Source organism: Gymnodraco acuticeps, unplaced genomic scaffold, assembly GCF_902827175.1.
Source record: "Gymnodraco acuticeps unplaced genomic scaffold, fGymAcu1.1, whole genome shotgun sequence".
NCBI lineage: Eukaryota > Metazoa > Chordata > Actinopteri > Perciformes > Bathydraconidae > Gymnodraco > Gymnodraco acuticeps.
In genome coordinates this window covers 368,639-396,588 of record NW_022991739.1, presented here as the reverse complement: position 1 = coordinate 396,588, position 27,950 = coordinate 368,639, and the positions used below count along the sequence as shown (strand labels likewise).

The following is a 27,950-nucleotide window of genomic DNA, read 5'->3' as shown; positions in this document are numbered from 1 at the left end:
TATGAACATTTTAGTAGTAGTAACCTTTTGCAGAGCTGCTCTCCTTGGGACTGAGGAGAATTGTTTCTGACAGGAGGAATGAGATATACCGGTGTGTGGGCATTCATGAATTTGTTCTACCGTAATGTCACATCATTAAATACATGTCTGGCCTGAGAGTCTAGGGGAGCTGTCATGGTTGCTTACTGCCCCTGGTTTCCAGTTTATCATGCCGGCTATACAAAGTGCATCGACTAAAACATCATGACGGCCCCTTATATTTCATATACTGTCTATACTGGTGGTGTTTTAGGGATTGGAACATTTAGCATATTATTCTGGATTATTTCTGATAAAACATTAACCTTTAAAATCACATTTTAATGTTTTAGTTGGCTACTTTTGTTTGTATGTTTTTAGACTTTAAATCTTTGTTTTGTAAAGCACTTTGAATTGCCTGTTTTGCACTGCCTTACTATTCTTAAAAAATATATTTAATGATACTCCAGTAAATCACTTTAGTAAATATGCCACCCTGAAGGTACCTTGGGAGGAAATATTGAGAAATCCTACCTAGAAAAGTCCCTGCATCTTTCACCTAACCTGCCACTCACACACCAGATTTACCTGTGGACAACGTGCTGCAATAATTGATGAGAAAACATGAAGCTACATGGCAGGGTATCAATCAAATAAGCTTAGGCCAGATAGAAAGGAAGCTTCTGCATATGTGATCTCCATTATAAATGATAATAAACTCGTGTGTGCTGTCTTGTTCTCGCGTATGTGTGGGGGTGGACAAATCCTGAATGACAGAGAGGGAGAAAAAGAGAGAAAGATCTTACTCTCCCTCCCACCCCTTTTGCGCACCGACTGTGACTGCGCTCCCTTTTTTCCTACATTCAAACATGGCGAAACTCTTTGCCATCATACCACCACCACCCTCTCCATCTCCATCGTTATCACCACCACCACCGCTATTATCTTCCCCGTTATCAGCACCCTTATCTCCGGTAGCGTGATGACCCGGGAGGATGGAGAAGTTGTCGGCGAGCCTGTCGGAGATCACTTGGAGCCCGTTGGCGCTGCCCTTGGACGCGGTGGTCAGCAAGTTCCGTCTGCCTACTCTGGTGCGCTTGGCACACGGTAAGAAAATGCCGGTACTGGGGGAAACCACCGTTAAATAACTTTTAGCACTGTTGCATGACAAGTATTAACTGGCTCTAACGTTCCACCCTTGTTACAGGAATCATGACAGTAGGAATATGTATGACCAATGCATCCATGTCATATTTTTATCGAGGTGGATGTGTTTAACACGGTTTTTTAATGTGAATAAAAACGCAGGGTGAGAACAACTGAAGCCATTTACAGAAAAAACTCAACCGTATCAAGAATGGAAGGAAAATATATCGCTTCCGGTAAAAGACTTCAAAATAAATTCCCAACCTTGATGGTTTTAAAAGAGAAGTAACACCTTTTACATGCCTAACTATCACTTTTAAATAATTAAAGTTAAAACCGAAATGTTATCAGTGTTATGGAAGTTATGGACACATTTGCATAATCTTGGCAATATAAGTTATATTCTCTCTAGCAAACAAATACAATATTTTTAAAATCTAGGCACGCATATTTTAATTGGGATTAATAGTAATACAAGTTTAAAACAGAAAATGTGTACATAACGAAATATGGACAAATAAGTGCTGCTTATCTTTCTGAAATGCAGTGGTAGATCACAGTCAACAAACTAGAGGTTATGACCCACATTTGACATCATCCCATGTTAATGAATGATATATTATAACGTTTACACTCAGAATTTCTGTAGTTTATATTGTTCGGAACAAACACTATTATATTGTTTACCAACATTTGAAGATGCTGTTTTTTTTACTAAATTACAGAGTTTAGTTGTCGATAAGTATTATGCATGTACTTAAATAATGAAAATGAATAATACGTTCCTGGCAACTGAGTGTTTTGCTAATGTAGCATAACTTAATTTGCCTAATGGGTTCAAACAAAACGTTGCATATTTGCTCTAAACTAAAATAGCTTTATAGTGCATACATTATTCATAGTTCTTTCAATACAATTAGCACTGCCTTTCAAATTACAAAAAAGGGACTGATTGTAATTTGTTATGCTCTATCATTAGTTTTTGCAATGTGTTGGTCATTATTGATGTAATTAAAGGAAAAATAATAAGTCAAAATACTTTTTGGAGGGGTAAAAGATATATTGGCACAATTGATGCTCTTATTTTGAAACTACTTGTGCCCAGTATTTCCGTTATTATTTCGTTTTAATCTGGCCACCTTGATGCAGCTGCAGCATTAATTCTCGGACAGCGATTTATTTAGTTCATACAGCAACCCGGGAATCACTCAGAAACATTTATTATCAGTTTTCAATGCATTTGTTTCATGTTTTTCCGCCAACATGATTCTCTCAGACTTGGTGTCTTTACTTTGGGAAGGGTCGCTGGGTGTCATGGACAAAGTTGTTCCAGTCCAGCGAGTCCCGGAAAGCCACAAAGTGTCTGTTGTGTTGCTCAAGTGCTGCTCAATTCTTTTCATATGTAAATGCTGTAATCTGTCGGTGAATGTGGTGAATACTAACGAGAAGCGACGAGGAGGAAAGCCTCCAACTTTCCTTCGTGGGCAGAAGCGCGCACCCGAGCCGTGTCCGAAAATTACGCACCTTACTTCTGGTGGCGCGCGTGTCATTGAGAGCACCCGTAGGTGTTTATTAACTGCACTGAAGTTAACTCACACAGATGCCTGCTTGTTTGCAAAACCAGTCAACCCAGTTGGTTAGTTATTAACAAAAGGGCATGATGTCAGTATTTCATGCAAACAACAACAATGTTTTTCTGCATGGAGAGAATGTGGTTCAATGGTAGCCTAAGTGTGGGGGTGTAATTCAGTGTGAAGGGGGCTACAATTCAATGCTATGAAATCAAATACTTACCCTACAAATCCATTAAAGAACATTGTTACATAAAGGCAATTCTCAAACATGTCAAAACATTACGTTTCAGTTAACCCAAATCACATTTAAACATGTTCTCACGTCAATTAAGTAGAATTAGCTGTGGTAGTAACCAGTGGAAAGTAAGGTGTACATTTACTTGTGCTGTAAAAATCGTCTTACTCTACTTTTTTAATTATTTTATACCTTTACTCAGACCTACATTTCAGAAAGAGTACTGACTTTTTGCTTCACTACATTAAAATCATCAGTTAAAATATATAAATATGTAAAGTTGGCATCCATCCGCTGCAATGATGAACTGTTGCTGCAACATTTACATTTGAAACTAAACTATGGAGTAAAGCGCCAATCTGTTTACGGATTATTCTCATGTGTGATACTTGATAGTTTAAGAACCATATGTTGCTGATAAAAGGTGGACTACTTTTATATTTTTATTGTGTCTTCTTGCTACCGGTTTGGCTGTTTAGTTGTTGGTTCCTCACCTTACTGTTGACAGTTGTCAGTATTTTGTATTATTGGTTTGAAATAAAATCCAATGATAAATAAAAAGGTCTCTTTTACTCTTTTTCCATTGCAACTTTCAAAAAATGTAAGACTTTGTTTTTTTTGCAATGGCTTCTTTTCACTGAAACTCATGACTTTTTACATCCAGCACCCTAATGATAGTGGGATCTTGCAGTAACTCATATAAACAGCAATGTTTGTGAGTCATCCAGAGCAACCATATTGTTTATGGAAAATGGCAATACTGTTGTTTACAATTCTTGCTTTGAACGGAAAAAAGTCACATCCATTGCTCTGGTCTGGTAGCTGAAGTTTTATCGATGAGAAATACAAGTTTATTTGAGTGGCTCAGTTACCACAAGGCATAACATTGGAAAATATGTCTTTGTGATTTGGGCCTAAAAATAATTTAACATGCAGCAAAACATTTTGACATGGCATCTCATCTGTCCGGTGTTTGTTTTCAAACCACAAGCTATCCATCAGTAAGAAGAACAATACCTGTGCATCAATGTAATCTATGTGTAAAGGGTAGTGTGTGAATGTACCACTGTGCCATCAGCAGAAATCAATGCTGTTGTGCTACATGATGGCTCTAGAGCTGTGTGTGTGTGTGTGTGTGTGTGTGTGTGTGTGTGTGTGTGTGTGTGTGTGTGTGTGTGTGTGTGTGTGTGTGTGTGTGTGTGTGTGTGTGTGTGTGTGTGTGTGTGTGTATGTGTGTATGGGGGCTGTGTAATAATGTGTTGCCAGTAACATAGCGCCATCCTGATCAGTAGGTTAGGGGTGGTGAACCATCCTTTATAGTGGTAATTATGGACACTGAATCCTAAATGCATGTATGTGTGCTTGTCTGTGGGGAGTGTTTTACATTACATTGCAGGCGCTTTTATCCAAAGCGACTTACAATAAGTGCTTTTCATTTACTGAGCTATATAGTGTGATCTTAAAAATGTAAACCTGTTGTTTCATTATGTTTTCTCAGGCCGGCAGACGGTTTGTTAATCCTAATTCATTTGTGTGTGTGTGTGTTATGTGTGTGTGTGTTCCAGGTGAATGTGTGGAGGGCTTGTCGGAGGAGGATGTGGTTCTGTTACACTCCTGTCGTCAGTGGACCACAGTGACTGCCCACAGCCTAGAGGAGGGACACTACGTTATCGGACCTAAGATAGACATCCCTCTGCAGTACCAGGGTGAGTGCACACAAACACAACACACACACACACACACACACACACACACACACACCCCCACACACACACACACACACACACACACACACACACACACACACACACACACACACACACACACACACACACACACCATGTATACATCACTTCAGGGGACATTACATTGACTTACATGCATTTCCTGGAGACTTATCCTAACCTTAACCATAACCAACACATGCCTAACCCTTACCCTTACCCTTAACCTTACCCTAACCCTAACCCTAATCCTAAACCTAACCAAGTCTTCACCCTAAAATTAATGATCCCCCTCATGGGGACCTCCAATTTGTCCCCATAAGGGAAGCCAGTCCCCACACGTGACTATGTAAACAGATTTAGGTCCCCACAAGTATAGTAATGCTAGACCACACACACACACACACACACACACACACACACACACACACACACACACACACACACACACACACACACACACACACACACACACACACACACACACATATACTCTGCATATGTAAAGAAGCATGCCCAAAAATGTCCTACTCAGTCAAAGGTTTGTTCTCACCCTAAAAGAAAAACAATTTCTCACTAAATCACTCTGGGGGGACAAATGTTGGCCGAGTTTAACCTTTTCCACTTGCTCTATTTTTGTTGGGACAAAAAAAACTAAACTTAAGATACTAAAGACAGTAAGATAGCAATGATAAACTGATAGTGGCAAGTCATGTCTGAAGGCTTGCTCTAAAGATAAATGAATTAAATACAGTCAGTTCAAGTTTAGTCATGTATTCCCACGTGAACTCATGAGAATATGTCTTGAATGAACACATGGAGACGATACAAGGGGAAAGGTCTTCCATTTGTTGATTAATGGTAATCCATCATGAACTTGGCAGATCAAACTAAAAAGATTAGATGTTTAAAGTAGGACATGACACAGAGGCAAAATATTCCCAGAATCAAGAAAACGAGTCCCAGTTAAATGTATGAATTGGCAGAAAAATCTGGCCCTATACCCAACAAGCACCCACATATTCAACAATATGTTATATACATTATGTTTGGGATGGAAGAAGACATGGAACTTATCAATACAGAATGATACTGTCAAAGTGTGGAGTACGACGAGTTTAACAACTGCAAAGTCACTTAACAAGACAAAACAGGAAAACTCTTATTTTAGGGGTTAATACAATATATTAACGCCTAAACAGCTAGGTGCAAACATGTGGGCGAAAGCACTACCGGATATAGTACATATTGGATTAGATAATCTTTTCCAACATGTGCCGTATATGGTCACATTTAAGGATACTGATTAATGCACGGACACATACTCACAGCTGTAGACAGTAGATGTGACCTTGTGAGTCCTCCTGTCCATTGGTCTGTCATCTTCCTGCTGAATGAATCCTCCAGGATGACCTCACCGGAGCTCCATCCCATTGATGGGACTGTACGACCGGTCAATTATTCGCTGTGTAACTGGATCCTAATGCCTCTTATTCATTGTTTCCTCCACTGATGGAGTGCTGATGTCACCTCACACTGCTGCCGCCTCTCAGGCTCCTTTTCGGAAGAATGAAAAAAACAAAAAAACAAGAGTGGTAGGGGTTTTGGTGAGATCATTGTCATTTTAGACATTTCAGCATAATATTGGCAGTATTAGCAGTTAGGAGCAGACAGGTTAGTCCAACATATATAATTGTGACAGTTGTTATTAATAGGAGCCGTCTAGGTTAAATAATGGTGGTCAAAGCATAGCAATTGGCCGTACCCTCGCCCCAGAAACTTGTGGCTAGCCGAGTTAAAATTCCCAACGCGAGGAGAATTGGATTCATGTGCAGAGTTGGTGGTATAATTGGTCTAAATTCCTCCGACCTGGTCTGTTTTGACATTTAATTTGAGGGGGTCAAGATTATTTGTCTTAACCATCATCTGGCTGTCGGACGATCAGATGGATTTCTGACGTGTCTGCCCAGCTTTAAAAAATTCAAAGCAGCAGGTCCATGCTTTTTGTGTGTCCATTTTTGTTGTAGATTTTGCCTTGAAAAGTGTACAAGGAACTAAAATGGTTGCGCTGTTTGAATATGGGCTTCACTGTATCAAGTAGGTACTAGCAAGAAATTGCAAATGGCTTTGGTATTCTTTATTTGAAAAGTATTATTTTATTAAAAGTATATTGTATTATATCAGACAAACATTATTTTCAGTTGTGGACAATTTTAACCATACACTCGAGAAAAGCCAGACAACAAAGTTGAAATGTATGCATACTTTAGGACTACCTCTCTGTCTCTTTAAATAACAGGTGAGTTGTTGTTGAATCAGAAGCCGGTGATGAGCTAATGTCTGTGGGATGACTTCATGCAGGAAGTCTAAATAAGCTTAGGAGGAGAGCAATATAGGTTCCTCCCTGGGGATAGACAACAGGATGCTCCCTCCTTCTCATCCTCTCTGTCTGTATCCTCTCTGTCCATCAGTGAGGCAGTCAATGAAGACTGAAGGGTAGAGGACAGAAAAGCTGAATGAATGGGTTTCAGGGAAGCCAGTGGCGCCACTGCCACCCCTGTAATGTGAAGCTGGTGACCAAAGCCTGATGTGTGGGAGTTAACAGCCTCTGTGATTCAGTTGTTCTTCTTGGAACTAGGGCTGAACGATTAATCGATTTTAAATCGAAATTTGAAATGATGCAATTATCAAATCTCAAAGTCTGCAATTTTTTTTAATATATATTTTTTTTTAACATTTTTTTTTGTTCTTCTTGTGTGTCAGTCTTCCACACCAATCAGAAGTGCTGTGCTCCACATGTACCAGCCATTGTTAACCAATCAGAAGTGGCCCATGATAGAAGGTGATAGACAGATTGATCCAATCACCTGCCAAGTATTTTTGAAAGTGCCTGCCCTTTCCAAATGGCTTCCTATGGAGCTTTAGATGGTTTGGTGAAACAAACCATCTGAGTCAGGTTAGTGATGCTCCATCACATGTTTCTATTACAGGGTGAATCTTAAACTGAAGCTTGACTTTAAAGCAACCCAACGGAAGTTTCATGTAAGTTTAGTTCTTTCACTTGTAGCTCGGGCTGCGGGGGCGCTAGAGACGCGACCTTCCTAGCCGGAGATATGGCCGCATTTTACAATAAACTTTCTTGGGTCACTTAAAAACAAATATCGCAAATCGAATCGCAATATCTGTCAGAAAAATCACAATTAGATAAAAACTACATTTTTCTCAGAGTAATAGTATGTGTATATGTTGTTACATCTCAGTTCTAGCTCAATAATCCTCTTACTTATACAAATGTCTGTAGTTTTGTTTGGTAAAGTGGCAATTCTGTTTAATTTCCTCCTCAGTCCTTCTGGGAATGTTGGTGGTGGGTTTTGTTGAAAAGTAGCACTTGCTGGTATTGTTCGGTGGGTGGAAGCTCCTTATCCTGGGGGCTCTGTTGAATTTGAAGGTGGGGGGTGGAGGAGAAAGAGGGGGAGAGAAAAGGAGGGAGGTGCTGGCGTGGAGGATGGGGGATTTTGGTATTCAGCTCTGCCTCCCAGACAAAAAAATCTCATGTCTCTTTCCCTCACCCACACACAATCTGAGAGCCAAGGAGAAAAAAGGAAGATCCTTCAAGGGTTGAATTAGTTAAAAGCAATCCCAGAAACGGCTAAATAAGAGGAAAGGATAGTTGGATTTTACAAAGGCTGATTTGGACGCATCCTAAAATGCTTCTTTACAACCTTAAAAAGTTGCACAAGCCCCAAAAAGTGGTTCCAAGAACACAAACACAGTTACTGGAGTGCATGAGTGTAAAGGATTTACAGACGGAGGAGGGGATGAGCAAGAGGAAGAAAGGGTGAAAGTGTGCGAGTGTATGTGTGAGTGTCTCCATGGTGATGTGTCTCTGCTCTGCGTGAGAATGGGGGTCCTTTATTGGTTTCCATGCCAACCCCGTCGGCCTTCGATTGGCAAAGAGCTGGTGCCAGGTCAGAGGTCACAGAGGTGTTTTTGTATTCTCCTCGTCCAAACAGTGTCTACTGCGGAAGTACGTGTTTGAAGTAGGACTGTAAAAGATCAAATAAAGACAGGACAAAAACAACCTCTGCTTTCCTTCCTCCTTCTCTCCTCTTTCCTTGTCCCCTTCCTCTTCTTCCGTCTTTCTCCTTACCCTGGGCTCCCTCTGTCTTATCCTTCCCTCACTTCCTTTTCGAACTTACTTCCTCTTCCCCTGTCCATATTTGTATCTACCTCCTTCATCCTTATCTTTCTTCCGTACTCTGTAGGGAAATTCAAGTTGTTGGATGAAGACCGAGACGTCAGGGATCCAATCCAGTATTTTTCCAGTGTGGAGGAAGTAGCTGGAGTCTTCCCTGACCGGGTCTTTGTCATGGAGACAATCACGTTCAGTGTCAAGGTTTGAGAAACATGAGAATATCCTAATTCAAGTTTCTGTCATTCAATGTCATGTCCACACGCTCATACATGTATATGCTGCAGGTGGTTTCAGGGGAGTTCAGTGAGGACAGTGAGGCCTACAGCTTCACTCTGCAGGCTGGAGATGAGCTGTCACTCATGGGGAAGGCGGAGCTTCTCTGTGCCACGCCCTCTAAGGAAAAGACGGGACTAACCGCGCTCTTGAGACGCCTCGGAAAGACTCCTAGAAGTACGTAAGACGAAGCTTTTGAGCTATATGTTTTATGGAGTGCTTGGAATTAGGTGTGCATTCATCCTTGGAAATTGATAATAATAAAGTCTATATGTATACAGGTCTTTTTGAAGAAATTGGGGAAATAAAGACACTGGATGCGATGCTTTCTCAGAGGGCAGCCACAAGTTGTCTCCGCTCATGTGGAACAATCTGACCTTTACAATCTCTTTGACTCTTTGGCTAATCCTCTCTGTCTCTGCCTCTTCAGGTAAAACTCCCTGCCTTGTCTGTATGAACCATCGCACCAATCAGAGCGTAAGCCTACCCTTTGGTTGCCGTGGACGCTTTTGCACACGCTCCCCTCTGGAGCAAGGCATGCTGGGAGGGGAGCACACGGTACGCAGCATCATCGAGAGGGTTCGCCTCCCCGTCAATGTGTCGGTGCCTTCACGACCCCCGAGGAACCCCTACGACCGGCACGCAGTCCGAGAGGGCCACCGCTACAAGCTGCTCAACATCGTGAGCAAGACGGTGGTGCTCTGCATGGTGCTCCGCCGACAGGAAGTCTCCCCCTCCCACTTCCTGCTACTACGCTGCATGCCCCGGTTCAACGTGGCCGAGGCCTCGGGTCACACAGCGGCGCTGGAGAGCCTCCTGTTGAGACACGCCTTCGACCCAGATGCCTACTCTCGAGCTGTGAGAGAAACCAGGCCAGAGCTGGAGTGTATGACAGAGGAGTGTGTGAGCCCGCGGCGCTCTCGCATGTGTGTGTCGGGTCAGGACTCCTTGGCACCGGCACTGCAGCACCTCTCCATGTGCGGGTATGGGGGTGGGGACGGCCTATCACAGCGCTGCAGGGACTCTCTTGGAGAGCGGCTGGGGGAGGGGCCAGGTGAGGAGCGGGAGTATGTGACTCCGGAGTGGACTGATGCTGAAATGAGGACCAGTGAGGAAATCCCTTACGAGGAACTTTGGACCAATCAAAATGCAGAGGGCTTGGGAAAGGAGCCGAACCTCATCTCCTTTCATTCCACGTCCTCATTGGACGGGTCTCTTGGTACCGTGGTGACCAGAGTGTCTACCCCGCCGCCTGTACCTCCAAAATCTGATGCTGTGAGTTCACGTCTTCGCCTCCTGTCCTTCTGTCTCTAATCCTTCATATCTATCCACAGCAGCATCCGGTTGTTAAAAGTCCGGATGCGTGTTTTGAATTATTCATACACAACAGCTTTTAAACCTCACTGGCCACATTCACACACAGACGGATTTCCTGGAAAGCCTGCCATACACTCACAGTACATAAATACACATAAATATATATTACCAATTATGCTGGTACACGTGTGCTGTAAACTGGAATAGGATATGTTGTTCAGTAGCACAGAGGCAGCTTAGTCCTGTGTTACAGTGCAATACTGATGGAGCCTTTGGTCTTAATAACGACTACATTATTATTGATTTCACAATGAAAGATGCCTATAAAGCAGCAGTCTAGCAATTTATGTGATTAGTATAGAAAACAAGATTGTGTTTACTCTGCATCAGCTCTCCACTTCCCTGAAATCCATTATCAGTAAAACAGGGTGGATGGTATTTGCTTTGTCTTATAGTGTCAGTAATTGTTTTAGTATGAATTAGGTTTATTCAGAAGAAAAACTGAGCTTAGAACAAGGTTTTTGTAGCTGTGCTATTCTCCCTTGGATTTTTTAAGTGGTTCTTCAAGGCTAATGTTAACTTGTTTGTAGGGGGAGAATAATCACACTTTGTTTTGCTTAATTAACTATTTTCTGGTGGCAGCTAGCAGCGGTACACTGAGAGAGTGTGGGTGTTGAAGTCTGCTGTGCATCTGGATTATACCCTGCCACACAGTGTTCTTCATTCCCTGATATGTAGCCTGCCAAGACACAGTGTGTGTGTGAGGCGGGGGGGTTTGTTTGAGGTGGAAAGGTCACCAAGTTTGACATTTACCAAGCAGAACACAGAGAATAGCCAGCACACACACACACACACACACACACACACACACACACACACACACACACACACACACACACACACACACACACACACACACACACACACACACACACACACACACACACACACACACACACACACACACACACACACACAATCCCATAAAACCTCCTGAGTAGTCAAGTTTTGGGAGTTAACTTTTCTGCTGTGGTGATTCTCATTCTCTGTGTGTGTGTGTGTGTGTGTGTGTGTGTGTGTGTGTGTGTGTGTGTGTGTGTGTGTGTGTGTGTGTGTGTGTGTGTGTGTGTGTGTGTGTGTGTGTGTGTAGGTAAGAGAGGAGTGTCGCTACTTGATCGCCCCTCCCATTCCCCCCCGCTGCTCTAAAGGAGGCTCCATCTCCAGTCCAGTCCCCAGTCCTCCTGTTCCCCCTCGGTTCCCCAAAGCCTCCACCTCCCCGAGGCCCAACCTCTCCTTCTACTCCTCTGGACTTCAGGACAGGTACAGTGGGAGTGCTATGTTTTTGAATGCAACAAATCAGCAGTGGCGGTTGATGTGAATTGAGCTAAAGAAATCAGTGTTTCCTAATCAAAGGATGCCACCAAATCTCCTTTGAAGCAGTAGCAGAAAGTTAAGAGGGAAAATATTCACTTCCTTTGGGGAAAATAATGAAATAGGACCAGTGTCGTTAGATTTCAGCTCCCATTGGATCTAATGCTAACACAATGACTTAAACTATATCAATGTATAGCTACATATAGCACCCTCTCGCAAGTATGAAAAGAATAATCCACAGATTAAGGGGTGCCAATTTATAACTTCCCTGACTCAAGATGGACCAGAGGTCATTTTTTATTCAAAGCTTTTATCTTCTCTAAATGTGTGGCCTACAATATCAACAATGCAACCAGCATGCCTACGGATAGATGTTTGGTCGGGAGTGTTATTCTATCAAAAGCTCCAGAGCAGCCACTTAAGGGTATTGGTGGTATTTATATCAACTATGCTTAAAGGTGGGGTAGGTCATTCACTTCAGAAACACTTTTTGTTATATTCCATGGAATGCTCTTAACATCCCGATAGCAATGAATACATTAAATGCTTTGACAATAAATACATTAAAAAATGTCATCTGTGGAAGCCGTGGCGCTGTAAAAAGCACTCTTGTGCCCTCATTGGTCATATGCGCATTCGTGTGTGTTGGAGGAGGGGCTTTGTGAGGAAGTCTGAAGGAAGGCGCAGATTTTTTTCGGCTGCATAGTTTCAAATTCTAGCGCACTCGAGCTGGTTTCTCCATTCTTAACTACCCTACCTTTAAAAGGGTTCAAAGCGAAACATATATTATATACATATAACCACCAAGTTAAGCCCCGTATTTAAACTACAGGTATTGATTACTTTTGACCTACAAATGACAAAATAAATGCTTACGGGGCAATAACATGTGGATATGGGAATATAACTAAACTATAGCCCAATATATTTATATGATTTCCCCTTTGTATTGGTGTTTCGATATTAGAACCTAACCTCACTTTCTCCTGCTCTGCTCCAGCTGCTCGCCCTCTCCAGATGCCTCCCTCTACTGTTACCCGTGCTCCTGGGGGGATTGCCCGGCCCCTAACCCCGCCAATCCTGAGCCAGTCTCTGCCAGCACTGCAGACCCCACCTCCGCCACTCCTCAGCCAGCACAGGCCACCTGGGCAGAGCCGTGGGTGGACTCCTTCTCCTCCTCCGGACCTCGACTCAGGCCTCCACAGAGTCGGTTTGCTCCTTTTGGGGCATTAAACCCCTTCAACCGCCAATCCCCCTGCCCCTCCCCTGAGCCCACTCCCACCACAGATTCCTCCAGAGGTGCAGAGGGAGGCGGGATGTCCACAGGGGTCACCGAAAGCTTGAACCCTGACCCCACCTGGCGACCTCCTGCTGACCTGTCTGTGCTCTCATTGGAGGAGGTGTCGGCCTGCCTGCGGTTCATCGGCCTATCAGAGGCAGCGGTGGGCGTGTTCCAGAGAGAGCGAATCGACGGCAGCCTCCTGGTGCAGCTGACCGAGGACATCCTGTCACATGACTTCCACCTGAGCCGACTGCATGTCACCAAGATCACACAGTTCATACAGGGCTGGAGGCCCAAGATCTAACACGCGTACACACACACACACACACACACACACACACACACACACACACACACACACACACACACACACACACAATCCTGATAATGTGCCTGTTGGCTACTGAGCCATCCTGAATGTGCCTTTCACTGTGACCAAGTGGTTGCTGAGCCCCACTGACTGAAGCTGAGACTTTGCTGAAGGAAATCACGCCACCCTGTGGTCAAACTGTCGAACTGACACTCGGGTCTGACTGCAAATTCCTGTCTGAATCACAGACTGGGACTAGTTTACTAACAAATAGCTACAAATGGGAGCTATATGATTAAAGTGCCCTGTTTCAATTTGTCTTTAGGGAACATAGTCACGAAACATTGTTATACTTTGAGACAGCTAAATGTTTGAGCAGTATATGGATTTGTGTGGGGCCTCCATGCCGCAGCTCCATTCAATTCCTTCATTCTCCATATAAACTGGAGGAGTTTCATTTGAGTTTTTCTCATTATAAAAAAGGTGCATTGAAGTTAAAATTCCGTGCCTTTAATGTGGATGTTCAATAGGAGGGATGGTACATTTTTCAGTGTATTGACAGAGAAAGCTGATTGCTCCTTTTCTCAAAACTAGGGCTGCTCGATTATGGCAAAAATCATAATCTCGATTATTTGGGTCAATAATTGATATCACGATTATTAAAAACGATTATCCATTTACTTTGAAAACATCCATTTAGTGCAAAAAAAAAAGTGAACATTATGTTTTTAAAAGTTCATTACCCTGAACTTTAAGTATAATTCAACTGAAAACAAATAAAAAATACTAATAATACAAAAAAATAAAGAAAATAATCGTTTTATTTCGATTACGTTGTTTTCGTAATCGTTGCAAGCCTAAATCGTAATTGCGATTAAAATACGATTGAGCAGCCCTACTCAAAACTGTTCCATCATTGCCCTGATGTACCAGGATGCATTGCACATGAGCTTCTGACACCAGGAAGGTCACTGAGCAATATCCTCTGGCATGGCTAACCTTTTCTCTGCTGCGCTCAAACACTGAACCTGTTCCCTACCTGAGTCTCAAGCACAGCCTTCTTCATTTGTTTTCATTTGTTTCCCATTTGTGCACTGAGCTCCAGTGACCTGAAATTGGCAAAAAGATTTTAAAAGTATTAGGAGATTTGAAGCTTGTTGTTAGAAGATTATTGAAAAGGAATGAGAAAGTAAAGAGAAATCTCAAAGTCAGAAGCACCCAATAAAGTATTTGTTGAGTTTCTGTTACTGATCAATGATTTACTGAACAATTTCTTAAGGCCATTATGTGCTTTGATAAATGTATTAACAATACCATTAAGGGAAACAAGAGATGTCCTTCTTTCTGTAGTAGGAAACACACGTGTTGCCATGCTATAATAAACATTTGTGTCGGAAATAGAGTTCTCAAAATATACCTCAGATATCCTTGATTTAGCCATGCATATTAATAAATGAAATTACACTTGTATGTTCTCATAGCTATATGTACACTTACTACATGACATTTCAGGGTGAAAGGTCCAAGTCTCCATCAGAAATGTAACAATTATAAACTGATGAATTACTAAACCAGGCTTCACTCACTTCAGCAGTGAAGAAATGTCACATGCTGAAGAATAACCACAAGCTGTTCTAGTGCACAAGCTGGTGCACTCGAACCATCTTTGTGGTTTGATCTGCCCTGATGTTCCTGCTAGTCAGCATCATGTCCCTGCATCATGTGGGTTGCAGTATTTTGAGCTGGTATTCCCCAAAGTGAGGTTGTTGAACTAACTGAATAATGTGTTGCTTTTACAAGCTCCAGAGCGCTTGCTGTCGTACAAGTTTGAAGGGTCAAAATAAATTATCATTTTAATGTAGGAGAGATCACACATGCAAGAATTAGGAAACCCTGTTAAAGCCCTAGTAAGCTTACGTAATATCTGCAATGGGGATGATGCAGCCAGGATTGATTGAGATGAAGACAGCACTGTTCGACCACATCTCCATCAGACTGCACCTGCCATGACAGTGTGTTCACCTGGCACCTGCATACACACAAACACATGCACCCATCTGATTTATCCTCATGTCACATCTCAGTGAGAGACAGGTAGTCAAGACTGTCACAAAACACAATCTCTCTGACATCATGTAGCCTATGTATTGTCTCATACTCTCCTTCATAAACAAACACACACACACACACACACACACACACACACACACACACACACACACACACACACACACACACACACACACACACACACACACACACACACACACACACACACACACTAACCTAAGGTTTTAAAATGCAATTCTGTCAAATCTGTTTTAAAAATAGAAAAACAATACTAAAACCTTAAAAAAAACTGTTATTAGCTGGTCTTCACAGTAAGGTGACTCTGACGGGTACCAGTGATGATGAAGATATTAACTACTCTTTATTTATTTTTAAAGCATTACAACAATTAGGGCTTTTTAGTGCAATTAAGTACAGTTTTAACCAGTTCAGTAGGCGTACAAAATATCAAATATTTGACCATTCTCAGTATAATTGCACAAATGAGTTTTACTCAGTTTAAAAAAAAATACTGATGCCAGTCGCTAACATCAAGCAGGCCTACTATATCAAAACACCATTAACATTTTATTCAATGAAACAGATGTTGAAATATTAATTATGTATTACATATCTGACGATAAGAGATCGTCTAGCCGCAAAACTTTTGCACAAACAATTGCCATCTTCACCTGAAACTCTTCAACAAGGTGCTCAACACCTGTCCTCGGCGCAGTTAATATTCTGACCGTTGGGGATAACGGATAACAATATACGCCTAAATACTGCCGTTGCATAAGATGTTCTTTTTCTAACATACATATTTTCATCATCAAATAAAATATTAAAAGATGTCGATATTACAGTGTTTAGTTAAAACAAACTCCTACACAAAAGCAAATATGTACCCAATAATTACTTGACCGTGGTTTTCTTTCAGGCATTATCCTGGTCATCTAATATATGTGTGGGTCCTTGAATGCGTAGTTCGTGCTGCTACTAGTCTTGTGGAGCCGATCGTTTGACAGGGAAGAGGTGACGACGGAGACTTAACACAAATACAGGTAAGCCACAAATTAACTATCAATAATAGTAAAACTAGAAGGCGACCAGACATTGTACAAACTCTGTAAATGTGTTCTTTTTCACAAAGCATAGTGGACCAGTTAAACACTGAATGGAAACTTTAGCTAACATGTAGCTACGTAGCTTCACTAGCTCGCATTTGGCTTTGTTTTGCTGTGTTTGTGGTTTCAAACATGTGTCTTCTTTATTGGTGTCAATGTAACGTTAGAGCACAATAAAGGACACTGATCTGTAGACGGATATGACCTTGTTTTAGTCCCATGATCCTGTATTTCTGTGTCTGACATTCTCCAGGAGAGGAATCTAGGTGAAGGGTCAGAGACTGTAGGGGGTGGGGCTTTGTGACCGTCAATTATATGTCACATTGTCCCACATAATAAAAGATTGTATAAGGCATATCTTATACATATATAATACACACAGAGGTGAAGGAAGTATTCAGATATTTTAATCAAGTTAAATTAGTTATACTACAAAAATACTCTGTTACAAGTAAAAGTACTGCATTCACAAGTGTACTCAAGTATTGGCATATATCAGATTACAAAATATTACAGTTTTGTATTATAATAATAATTAATGTTGCACTTGGTAAAGGTTGGGATTATTTAAATTACTTTTTATACTGCTGGGTAGTTTAAACTATATACTACTTTATTGGTTGATTTATATTCTGTATTATAAATCCAGTAACTCAATTTGTAAAAAGTAAAACATTGCATCCAAAATGTAGTAGAGTTAAAGTTTAAAGTAGCATAACATGAAGATACTCAAGTGAAGTACATGTGCCTCAAAATGTTACTTAAGTATAGTACTTGAGTAAATATACCCAGTCACATTCCCCCTCTGAATATGTATATACTTGCCCTCGTTAAACTGCAAAATAAAACACATCTTACCCTAAAGTATGACTGTTTATTATGTCTGGTAAATACAGACACAAGTCACAGGGGCTTAAACGACCTTTTGCCTACAGTCGATCTGAGTATTACCTGAGAGGCTTTGCAGCGTGGTTACGTCACTTTTTGTTGAAAATGTCTTGGAGATGTTTCGATTCCACTTTATGATTATTTTGGATATGTATTTTGAGGTACTGTTGAACTTTACTATGCTGTTCTCATACTGTGTTTATTGCATTAGCTGGAAGTCTGCTTTCCAATTGAAGTGGAAATTTGACTTTTATTTTATTTGAGAAAAACAAAACGAGTAAAACAAAGTATTTACATTTATTTCAAATGTTATTAATTTTATACAGGACCATGATTTTATTTATTTTTAAATCAGAACCCTGGTAATAACTTTGCAGTAACAATTACAGTTTCTCTCTCTGCAGAACATAATGGCCGCCATGTTGCTGAGCACAATGCGGAGCGGCTCTGTCAGTCCTTCCTGGGCGGTGCGGTTGAGTAAGTCTACTATCATTTTATTTGTTTTACAGAATAACAGATACATATATTCCTTATGCTGTGCGAACTAACATTTTGTGTAATTGAAAATATATTAAATAAATATGTTGTGTGGTAGTGTTACCACTGACAGGTCTCTCTTGAAAATGAGACCTTGTGTCTATGAGATTTTACACCTGTATAAATAAAGGCTAAATAAAAAAACATTTAATGATTCGATTGTCGTTGATAATGTTTTTTCTGTGTTCCTCAGCGGCACGCTCTCTCAGCACGACGTCCCCTCTGCAGGCACAGGGTAGGTCAACAATCGAAGTGATATGATTTGCAATCACATAACAATCCAGATTATAGTCTGGTGTTTCCAATATGAGCTATCAGAGTCTAACTACATGTTGCTTTCTTAATGTTCAGTTCAGACAAAGAGTAAAAAGACCCTGGCCCGGCCCGGTGTGAAGAACATAGTTCTGGTGGAAGGAGTCCGAACCCCTTTCCTGTTGTCTGGAACCACGTAAGTCTCTGCTTTTTCCCTATTGCCTACTTCAGTGGCTGGAGCCTCTGATTACCATGACTTTGGGAGGAAGAAAAACCTTTTGTCTGTGTTACAGATATGCTGACCTCATGCCCCATGACTTGGCCAGAGCAGCTCTGCAGTAAGTGTTATCCTACGTATATTTATTTTTATTTGTGAATGGTTTCATGACACTATCAGATTTAAAATGTAGTCGTTAAAGCATACTAATGCGTCTGTTCAGGGGAGACATAGAGGAAAGTGGAGCAGAAATCTAAGGGGGGTTGGATTAATGTTGATGAGTTTTTCAGCTAGGTCAGGATGTATTTTTTTTTCAATATCTATTCTGTCTTGTTTCCCAGTTTTTTTCAATCTTAAAAAAGAAAGTGTGGTTTAAAATGTGATGTTTGGGTTTCCTCAGGGGTCTGCTGCACAAGACAGGTTTACCCAAAGATGCTGTAGACTACATCATATATGGAACAGTCATTCAGGAGGTCAAAACCAGCAATATAGCAAGAGAGGTAATGACACACACACACAGATATTTGCTCTCACAAAATGGCTATATTATCTGGCGCTTCGGGTGCCTTTCATACGTTTCATTTACTCTCTTTAAGATAATTGCTAAGACCTACAATTGATTAAAGGTGTTATCATGACATACTGTCCTTTCATGCATCTTTTTCTTTGTTTACCTTGATTTCAGGCAGCACTCGGCGCAGGCTTCTCTGACAGGATCCCAGCTCACACCGTCACCATGGCCTGCATCTCTTCCAACGTGGCTATGACCTCAGGTATGTCGGGGAAAGAAATCTCACATAAGTCACAAGAGATTCTCAGAGAAGACTACATTGTAGCTGCACACAACAATGATATTATATATTTTATAAGCCAATTGAGGACACGACGACATACTTTGTCTGACCTTTGTTTGTCTCCCTCCTTCTCTCCAGCTGTTGGTATGATCGCTGCAGGACAGTGTGACTCTGTCGTGGCGGGAGGGGTGGAGTTCATGTCCGACGTTCCCATTCGTCACAGCCGTAAGATGAGGAAGACCATGCTGTCCCTCAGCAAAGCAAAGACCCTCGGCCAGAGGCTCGGTCTGATTGGCAGCATCCGGATGGCACACTTGTCCCCTGAGGTGTGTTTTATACATACTACAAATCTATGTTTGTTACATTTGATTACAACATCGGTAATCACATTTCTTCTCCTGTCTATATGGCCTGCGTTCCCAAGATTTTATTCAGATGCTGGTTCCTAAAGTGAGAGCAGAACTGGGTCAAAAAGCTTTTAAATATGCTGCCCCTTATGCTTGGAATAACGTACAGAAGGAGCTGAAACTCTCAGATCACTATGGGGGAGTTCAAGTCCATCTTAAAGGACAGAGAACAAGAATCCATTGGTCGATGTGATTGCTCGTATATCCCATCATTTGTGTTTTACAGCTGTATTCGTCTGCCTGTATTGTTTTGTGTTCATTTGTTGTGGCTCTTGAAAAACAGATTTGAATCTCAATGAGACTTTTACCTGGTAAAATAAAGCATATAGTATTTCCTCCTAAAACGTTTTATTCTGCGTGTAGCTTCCTGCTGTGGCGGAGTTCTCCACCGCTGAGACGATGGGCCACAGCGCTGACCGTCTGGCTGCTGCCTTCGGGGTCACCAGACTGGAGCAGGACGAGTTCTCTGTGCGCTCACACACTCTGGCCAAACAGGCCCAGGACGCAGGGCTGCTGGAGGATGTCATCTCCTTCAAAGTGCCTGGTAAACCCCGCTTCACTCTTTAAACTGAGATAAATGACATTACACATTGAAGGATGGTTGAATAGGCTGTAATGGTTTCTTTGTTTGGGTCATCGTGTACAAATGGTTATATTGTTTTAATTTGTATATTTAATTTGTCCGTTGTATTTACCTGCTTGCTTTTTATTGATTTCATTCAGAAGTGCTTATGTGAAGCATTTATTGATATTGTTAATGGTTGTGTTTAGAGCTAAAACAATGAATCCATTGACAGAAAATGCAACTATTTGGAGAATTAATTTATTGTTGTAGACATTCAGTCGTAATCCAAAGACTTGAATCTTATTAAATTTGTATTTACAGAATATTTATTTTACTGTCTTGTCTTTACCAGGTCGTGATATTGTTTCCAAGGATAACGGCATCCGTGTTTCCTCCATGGAGCAAATGGGAAAACTGAAGGCCGCCTTCATCAAACCTCACGGCACAGTCACTGCTGCTAACTCCTCCTTCCTGGTACACACACACACACACACACACACACACACACACACATGGAGGATTGCAAAAAGGAGGAAACTCGGTTAAAAAGTTAAGTGGGGAAAAAAGCGGGGCGCTGAGATTGACACACCCCGACGTCTCAGCTATCTAGAGGCTAAATTAGGAGATCCCCCCACACACACACACACACACACACACACACACACTCACACACTCAGGCCTTACAGCACTCCCAATGACCTTCTAGATTTGATTTATTTGTCTCGTTGTACAAAACAAACATACCACTGCAAACACATTAATTTGAACTGCGTGTTGGTTTGATGAATGAAACAAGTGACAACACTTTTTTTAATCTCCCCCGATTCTGTTTCAACTATTTTGTGCTCACAAACGGCCCTGACATTAAACAAAGCGCTTGTGTGCTTGTGTCTCAGACTGACGGTGCCTCTGCTGTGCTCGTCATGTCCGAAGAGAAAGCGCTGGCTATGGGCTACAAGCCTAAAGCCTACCTCAGGTATCTGCACGCTCTCCATTTTTGTAACCTTCATTTCCCCAATGAAACTCTTTAATATGTGCTGATCACATTACATTTGCATCGTTGCAGAGACTTTGTCTACGTGTCCCAGGACCCCAAAGATCAGCTGCTTTTGGGGTGAGTTCAACTTAGTTTGAAAAACATGAAAACATTATTTGTTTAATAATTAACAATGGATTCTTAAACTATTTGTGATGTGTGAAGCTGACCTTGTGTATGTGTTTAAAGGTGGGGTAGGTCATTCACTTCAGAAACACTTTTTGTTATATTCCATGGAATGCTCTTAACATCCAGATAGCAATGAATACATTAAATGCTTGGACAAATAGACCCTTCAGAAAAACGCGGGCAAAAATCCTTGATTATGCGATTAAACATGCGGGGTTTTATGTGATCTCACACACACACACACACACACACACACACACACACACACACACACTTCTCCGCCTCATTCTGTTTTCATTTACTCGTTCGTTATCTGACCAGCTTCAATCTTGTAGGCTTCTCACCTCGTTTCTTGTAGCCCTCGAAAGGGGTTTGGAGGTCGATGCCTCGGTGAACGTGAGTTGTTTGGCTTTCTTGTCCGCAGCAGCAGAAAGCATTTTCGAATCTTTGAATAAATCAAAGTGGGTCGTCACCGTCGATGTTCTCTTATGCTCCAACACAGTTGCACGGGGTGCAGAATAGTTTCCCCCCACTTTCGTGCATGACATCGGGGTACTGCTTTGCCCGGTCTTTAGCAGAAATGTTGGTCGGTAAATGAGATGGATTAGATTTTTTCATCTTGGTGTTTTCTCTCTCGTGTGAGCTCCACACGTTCACTCTACGGTGTTGTTTACCTTCTGTGATGCGCGAGCTGATGACGTTGCGTCATCATCATCATCACGTCAAGACGAGTTAACTTTTTTTTCCCTCAACTTTGTGTGGAAAAATGCGGGGATTATGCGGCCTTTAGATAAATATGCGGCCTTTTAAAAATCTGCGCCATTTTGCTGATTATGCGGTAAATTCTGCGATCGCAGAATCGCGTTTTTCTGGAGGGGCTAGACCAGGGGTACTCAAACTTTTTTGTTAAAGGTCCACTTGTGAATTTTATACAAGGTCAATGGTCCGGATCAACGCCAGTAAAGTCCCCCCCCCTTCTGGTCCAAGCACTTGCCTGTCGGTAAACGGCGCCCCTGTATACACACAGACATTCAATACATACATACATACATACAGCAGGGTTTCCCACACATAGAATATACTTGGGCGGGCCGCCCAGGTATATTAACGGCCGCCCAAGTATATTTCGCGACCCATTTAGGTTTTTTTTTTTTTTTCTTTCTTTTTTTTTTTTCATACGTCCGTGACCATGACACCATCTGCGATCGATTAACTTGTAGACAATGATCCCTCGCTCCCTTGCTCTGATCTCGCCTCCTTCTGGCCTGTTAAGTGGCCTGCCTCACACAGGGGGACTGGCTGTCCACATGATGTGACCTGCCGACATGGCCACTGTCATACAGATCATAAATCAAAGCCCTTGATTGGTCTCTGTGTGTCATTCAAGCTCGGGATAACCTCAGCTCAGGTGAAGTAAAGCACTCTGAGTGTTTAGATAGTTAACTTAGTCTAAGTTCTCAGTGGGTCTCAAATGGTGTGGTCACCATTTATGTAAACACATATTTCCATTTGAGAGGGTAGTGATTGGTCTATGGATAGTGAGGTGGGCTGAAGATCGGAAGGCTGTGAGTTCAAATCCCGCCTGTAACACCACCACTAGTGTGCCCTTGAGTAAGGCACTTAGCCCTTAGTTACTCCAGGGAGAATGTCCCTGTAATCGGTCATTATAAGTCGCTTTGGATAAAAGCGTCAGCTAAATGAAATGTAATGTGATTAGTAAAATATGCATGAATAAATAAATAAAAAGTTAACTAGGTGAAAAAAGGTAAGATACACTTTTAAAACTTGTTGAGAGAAAACTAGTCTTTGCTGCTGCCTCAAAGAGGAGGGGGGGAGAGGAGGGAGACAGGAGAGGCTGATTCAGGAGCACAGACACACTCACAACTATAAATGAACCAAAAATAAATTAATAAACAAGTTTCAGTGTTTTTTTCATATTGGAAATGGTAGGTTATTGGTTATGGCCATGATTTTATGATTATTGAAATGTATACAGTTCTGTTAAATATAGGTGTTTCCATAGATCTAGTCTCTTTATTTTCCCCTCAAAATGCACCAGATTGATGCATTTAACTCCAAAATAAAAAATTAAATCTTACCGGGGGGGCATGCCCCTGGACCCCCCCTAGAGGATTTGAGGTCGACCCCCACTAAAAATCACATGGATAGGTTCCTAAATACATTAATAAATACATTTATTTTTAAAAATAGTAACCCATTTCCATATGTTCATGTGTGGGTAGTAGATTTAAACTATAGGGCTATCATTATGGGCCCTGCCTGTACCTGTTCGCTCTGCCATCGCGTGAAGGGTCTGCTAACAAGCGACCAACAGAAAGGTTAATGTTAATGTTGTTGCACGTCACCTCAACACCCCCCCCCCCCCCTCCGCTACCACCACCCCCCAAAGTATATTTCAGATCTGTGGGAAACACTGGCAGTTAATGGACCAGCACCAGAGGCGTTCCCATACACACAGGCATTGGAGCTGTTCTTCATGAAATCCCAGAAGGATGAAGTGCTCTGACAAACAGTGCCATCTTTGCGCAAAATGATTATACCGGAATGAAAAGTCAATAAATAATGTTGTTAAAACTTTTTTTTTTTTTTTTTTTTTCGCGCACCCCCCTGTGGGAAACACTGTACAGTATGGCTTGAACTAGTGGGAGAAATGGCACTGTTTGTCTGTAGCCAATGCCTTGAACCTCGGCAAAAATGGCATTAGAAGCATTAGAAAGTCAAGGTAAACTTGTGGTTAACTTAAATGCATGTCACGCTCGCGCACACAAGTAAATATATGCACGTTCATTCTCAGAACGCGTCAGGCACAAGACAATATACATTAAAGGGGACCTATCATGCAAAATGCACTTTGTGATGTCTTTTATACATAAATATGTGTCCCCGGTGCGTCGGGGAACTCACGCAGCGTCAGAAAATACAACCCTCTCTCTTTTCCTCCGTACCCAAATCTTTTAAAAACAGGGGTACAACGAGCGGATACAGATTTGCTGCCAATCTGACGTCAAATCGGCAGCGGACCCACAGAAAGTTGCTATCAGAAACAATGCCTGACGCGTTTTGAACGTGTTTTGGACGTAATCTCGTCTTTGTTTACATTAGCAAGCCTCGCTAACACTCAGAGCTAACCTGTACTGGAGAGCACATGTGTTTAAAAAGCAGGAAATCAAAAAAGGAACTCACCTTGTGGTAAACCCGCAAGAGAAAAAGCATTTGAGATCCATACTGTTTCAGAAATAATTCTTGATGTGGATAAGAACAGGATGGCGTTTTATTACAACAGAATTTAACTTTATCTCCGGTAGAATTCTGATCAGGCATTAGCTCCGCCTCCTCTTTTTTTTTCAAGCTAAGGACCCAAAATCTGCGTTTCTCTAACAGGGCTGCAAAAGAGCAGTATGAGGCATGGCTAGAATGGGTGAACTGTTTGGTATTTTAAGCAAAAAAACTTCACAGACCTATATTTGTATAGGTATGGCCCTACAATATAGCATAATAGGTCCACTTTAATTTACATCAGAATCAGATTTTATTTTTTTTTAATTATTTTTTTTTGTATTATTATTATTATTTTTTTTATAATGGGACACAGGGTTCGGTCCGGATTGATTTACAGTGTGGTCCGGATCCGGACCTTGGTCCGGAGTTTGAGAAGCCCTGGTCTAGACAAAAAATACATTAAAAAAAAATTCATCTGTGGAAGCCGTGGCGCTGTAAAAAGCACGACCAACCATCTGAGCCGGCCCAGCCTTCAATCTCGTGCACAAATGTATCTCGTGTGTGTTGGAGGAGGGGCTCTGTGAGGAAGTCTGAAGGAAGGGGCAGATTGTTTTCGTCTGCGTATTTTCAAATTCTAGCGCACTCGAGCTGGTTTCTCCATTCTTACCTACCCTAACTTTAAATCTAATTTACATAAATAAAAACATTTTGAGGTATTTCTCTCTTTTCAACTCGGTTTGCTTTTTGTCTCTTCCAGGCCAACGTACGGTACACCAAAGGTCCTGGAGCGCGCCGGTCTGAGCATGAGTGACATCGACGTGTTTGAGTTCCACGAGGCATTCGCAGTAAGTTATTACTACTTTTAAGTGGGAAAACTGCATTAGCTTGTGGAGGGAAATGTCCTGTCAATCTCTAATAAAAGTAACAGATGTGCATTTCTTATCCATTTATGGCTTCTGTTATTGATGAGAATCAATCAGAATGTGGGAGTAAGATTGGCCTGGTCTTTTTCATATCATGCATTTCAATGTGTTTTCTGTCTGGTATCGTCGGTGACCCTGTGGATTTATATCTCTTTCTTTTTTTCAGGGCCAGATTATGGCAAATCTGAAGGCGATGGACTCAGATTGGTTCGGCCAGACGTACTTGGGCAGGAAATCAAAGGTAAAGATAGATGCTGATCATATGTCACATGTAAATGATATTTGTGAACTGATTAACTTTTGACAAATAGGTTATTATAAGAATATTATCAGTATTTGGTATTGGTGCTAATCATATTTTAATATGGATGTACTCAAAAACGGTAAATAATATACTAAAGAAATATGTAGACCTGGGTTTGCTAATGACGTATCCATTAGAAATTGGATGTTTTATATGTATAACTATGATAAAAGTACAGATTCATATTAGGCATCTAAAGCCAACAAAATATTGTCAATAATGCCGGTCGGTCGTCAACTGATTAATGTAGAAGTGGTCGGTATGGAAATCCTATTATTCCGTTTTCAATTGTTAACAAAAAGTGTAACCTTTGCACTCATTATGTTTTTGATTCAAATGTTAAAGAAAGACATACTTTAGTCCTGACTAAATGTATTTTGTGTGTGTGTGTAGGTGGGAGCTCCTCCCATGGAGAAGTTCAACCTGTGGGGGGGCTCTCTGTCTCTGGGCCATCCGTTCGGAGCCACCGGCTGCCGGCTGGTCACCACCGTGGCCCACCGGCTGCAGAGGGAGGGCGGGCAGTACGGCCTGGTGGCAGCTTGTGCTGCTGGAGGACAGGTAATGAACAACAGAATCACACAAGACACAACTGACTCATTCAGTTCTCACAATTTAAAGTGTTAAATAGTTAGAAATCATTGCTTCAGATCTTAAACTTTTAAAATGCGGACTTCACTATCGCATGCTAGAATATGTTAGGTATAATGTAGTATTTAGTTGTATGATATCATGTTTAAATTAGATTAGACTGAATGTTATTCTCATTGTCAGAGTACAGGTACAAGCCAATAAAATGCAGTTTAAAATATAACCAGGACTGCATGTTAGTATATATACTAATATACCATATCAATTGCAGAAAGTGCAGTAAGTACTACAGCATTAATGATGCTTAAACGTTATAGTATACACAGGTAATACATGTAACTAAGTACATGCTGTATGTACAGAGTTTAGGTTGAGTTATAGTGCGCACAAGTAGGATGAATGTATAAACAACATGTACAGCTGGATATCTGTAAAAGTGCAAGATGAATAGGGCAAATGTACCTGAAGTACTGTTGCAGTGCAATAGTTAGTGCACTGATGCCATTGTAATTAGAAGATAGATTTCTTCCAGATTACACATTTTAAATGAGCAACTCTGATGTAATTATTTTATTCTATTTCTGACAAACTTGTATTCTTTTGTTTTCCAGGGTCATGCCATGGTGATCGAGGCCTACCCCCAATAAAAGCACTTAAAACACCATCTGTGACCCGATCTACAGGTTCAACAAGATAGACACACTCACACACACAACAGAGTGTACATACTATGCACCGCTTTGCCTTGAGGAGTCGGATACAGTATGTGAGTGCGTTTTAAGAATATTGTGTAAATTCAATTTTGCCTAGAGGCCGTTAAATTATAGCAGAATGTTATCGAGGAATGTTGCTTATGAGTTCATGGACTTGGAGATGCATCATGTCAGCGGTGTCACTGAGTCGATTGTAACATAGAACAAATAAAAGCACTCAGAGGTACAGTGACCCTAATGTTTATATAAGCTGTCATATGATTTTCTTACAAACTGTTGGAAATAAAGGGTGTTGTGACGACCACTCTGAAACTCATTTCTTGGCCTATTGTTCTTATTTCTCACTAGCCTGAAAAAGGCGTTCTTGACGGCTTTCCAAAGCTCATAGTTTACAATTTAGATAACGATTAATACCTTTGACTAAAAAAACTACAACATTTCAGTTAAATAAGCATCTGCTTCGTCGCTCTAGTTTGATCAGACTTGGACATTTTACCCAACAACTTTTATGTTTTGATGCAATTCCTTAAACAGCCCTTTTTCCCAAATGAGACCCACCCATTACGAAGCATTAAAAAGGAGACAAAAGTACAAATACGGAAATCTATCATGTGGAATAACCATAAATGTTTAAACTTCATTAGAATATTTTGTGTTTATATAAAGAAACTGCTTTTGAAATATTCTCATGATGGAAAGGATTTAGCAGAACCTTACCACAGTATATAATTAA

At 41.3% G+C, this 27,950-nt stretch overlaps 2 protein-coding genes across 2 annotated transcripts; both read left to right on the top strand.

Annotated features, from left to right (window-relative positions):
- The first annotated feature begins 829 nt into the window (after positions 1–829).
- gareml (GRB2 associated, regulator of MAPK1-like) lies at positions 830–14,864 on the top strand. The gene is made up of 8 exons (XM_034199110.1): positions 830–1,125; positions 4,539–4,679; positions 8,963–9,093; positions 9,177–9,342; positions 9,596–10,440; positions 11,633–11,802; positions 12,857–13,449; positions 13,500–14,864. Exons 1-7 carry the CDS (start codon positions 1,014–1,016, stop codon positions 13,440–13,442), a joined length of 2,151 nt encoding a protein of 716 aa, XP_034055001.1. The 5' UTR covers positions 830–1,013; the 3' UTR covers positions 13,443–13,449; positions 13,500–14,864.
- Positions 14,865–16,470: 1,606 nt separating this feature from the next.
- On the top strand, positions 16,471–27,533 carry hadhb (hydroxyacyl-CoA dehydrogenase trifunctional multienzyme complex subunit beta). The gene is made up of 16 exons (XM_034199105.1): positions 16,471–16,561; positions 17,917–17,989; positions 18,243–18,284; positions 18,401–18,497; positions 18,595–18,639; positions 18,919–19,018; positions 19,204–19,291; positions 19,451–19,638; positions 20,083–20,263; positions 20,637–20,758; positions 21,181–21,260; positions 21,351–21,398; positions 25,447–25,534; positions 25,779–25,853; positions 26,310–26,474; positions 27,116–27,533. The coding sequence occupies exons 2-16, from the start codon at positions 17,923–17,925 to the stop codon at positions 27,149–27,151; spliced, it is 1,422 nt and encodes a 473-aa protein (XP_034054996.1). The 5' UTR covers positions 16,471–16,561; positions 17,917–17,922; the 3' UTR covers positions 27,152–27,533.
- The last annotated feature ends 417 nt before the right edge of the window (positions 27,534–27,950 follow it).

Bases quoted from the DNA above. Each gene is read 5' to 3' on its own strand.
- gareml (XM_034199110.1), top strand. From the start codon at position 1,014: ATGGAGAAGTTGTCGGCGAGCCTGTCGGAGATCACTTGGAGCCCGTTG. The intron at 10,441-11,632 runs GTGAGTTCACGT...GTGTGTGTGTAG, and splicing joins TACCTCCAAAATCTGATGCT to GTAAGAGAGGAGTGTCGCTA. The intron at 11,803-12,856 runs GTACAGTGGGAG...GCTCTGCTCCAG, and splicing joins TCCTCTGGACTTCAGGACAG to CTGCTCGCCCTCTCCAGATG.
- hadhb (XM_034199105.1), top strand. From the start codon at position 17,923: ATGGCCGCCATGTTGCTGAGCACAATGCGGAGCGGCTCTGTCAGTCCT. The intron at 18,498-18,594 runs GTAAGTCTCTGC...TCTGTGTTACAG, and splicing joins TTCCTGTTGTCTGGAACCAC to ATATGCTGACCTCATGCCCC. The intron at 21,399-25,446 runs GTGAGTTCAACT...TGTCTCTTCCAG, and splicing joins AAAGATCAGCTGCTTTTGGG to GCCAACGTACGGTACACCAA.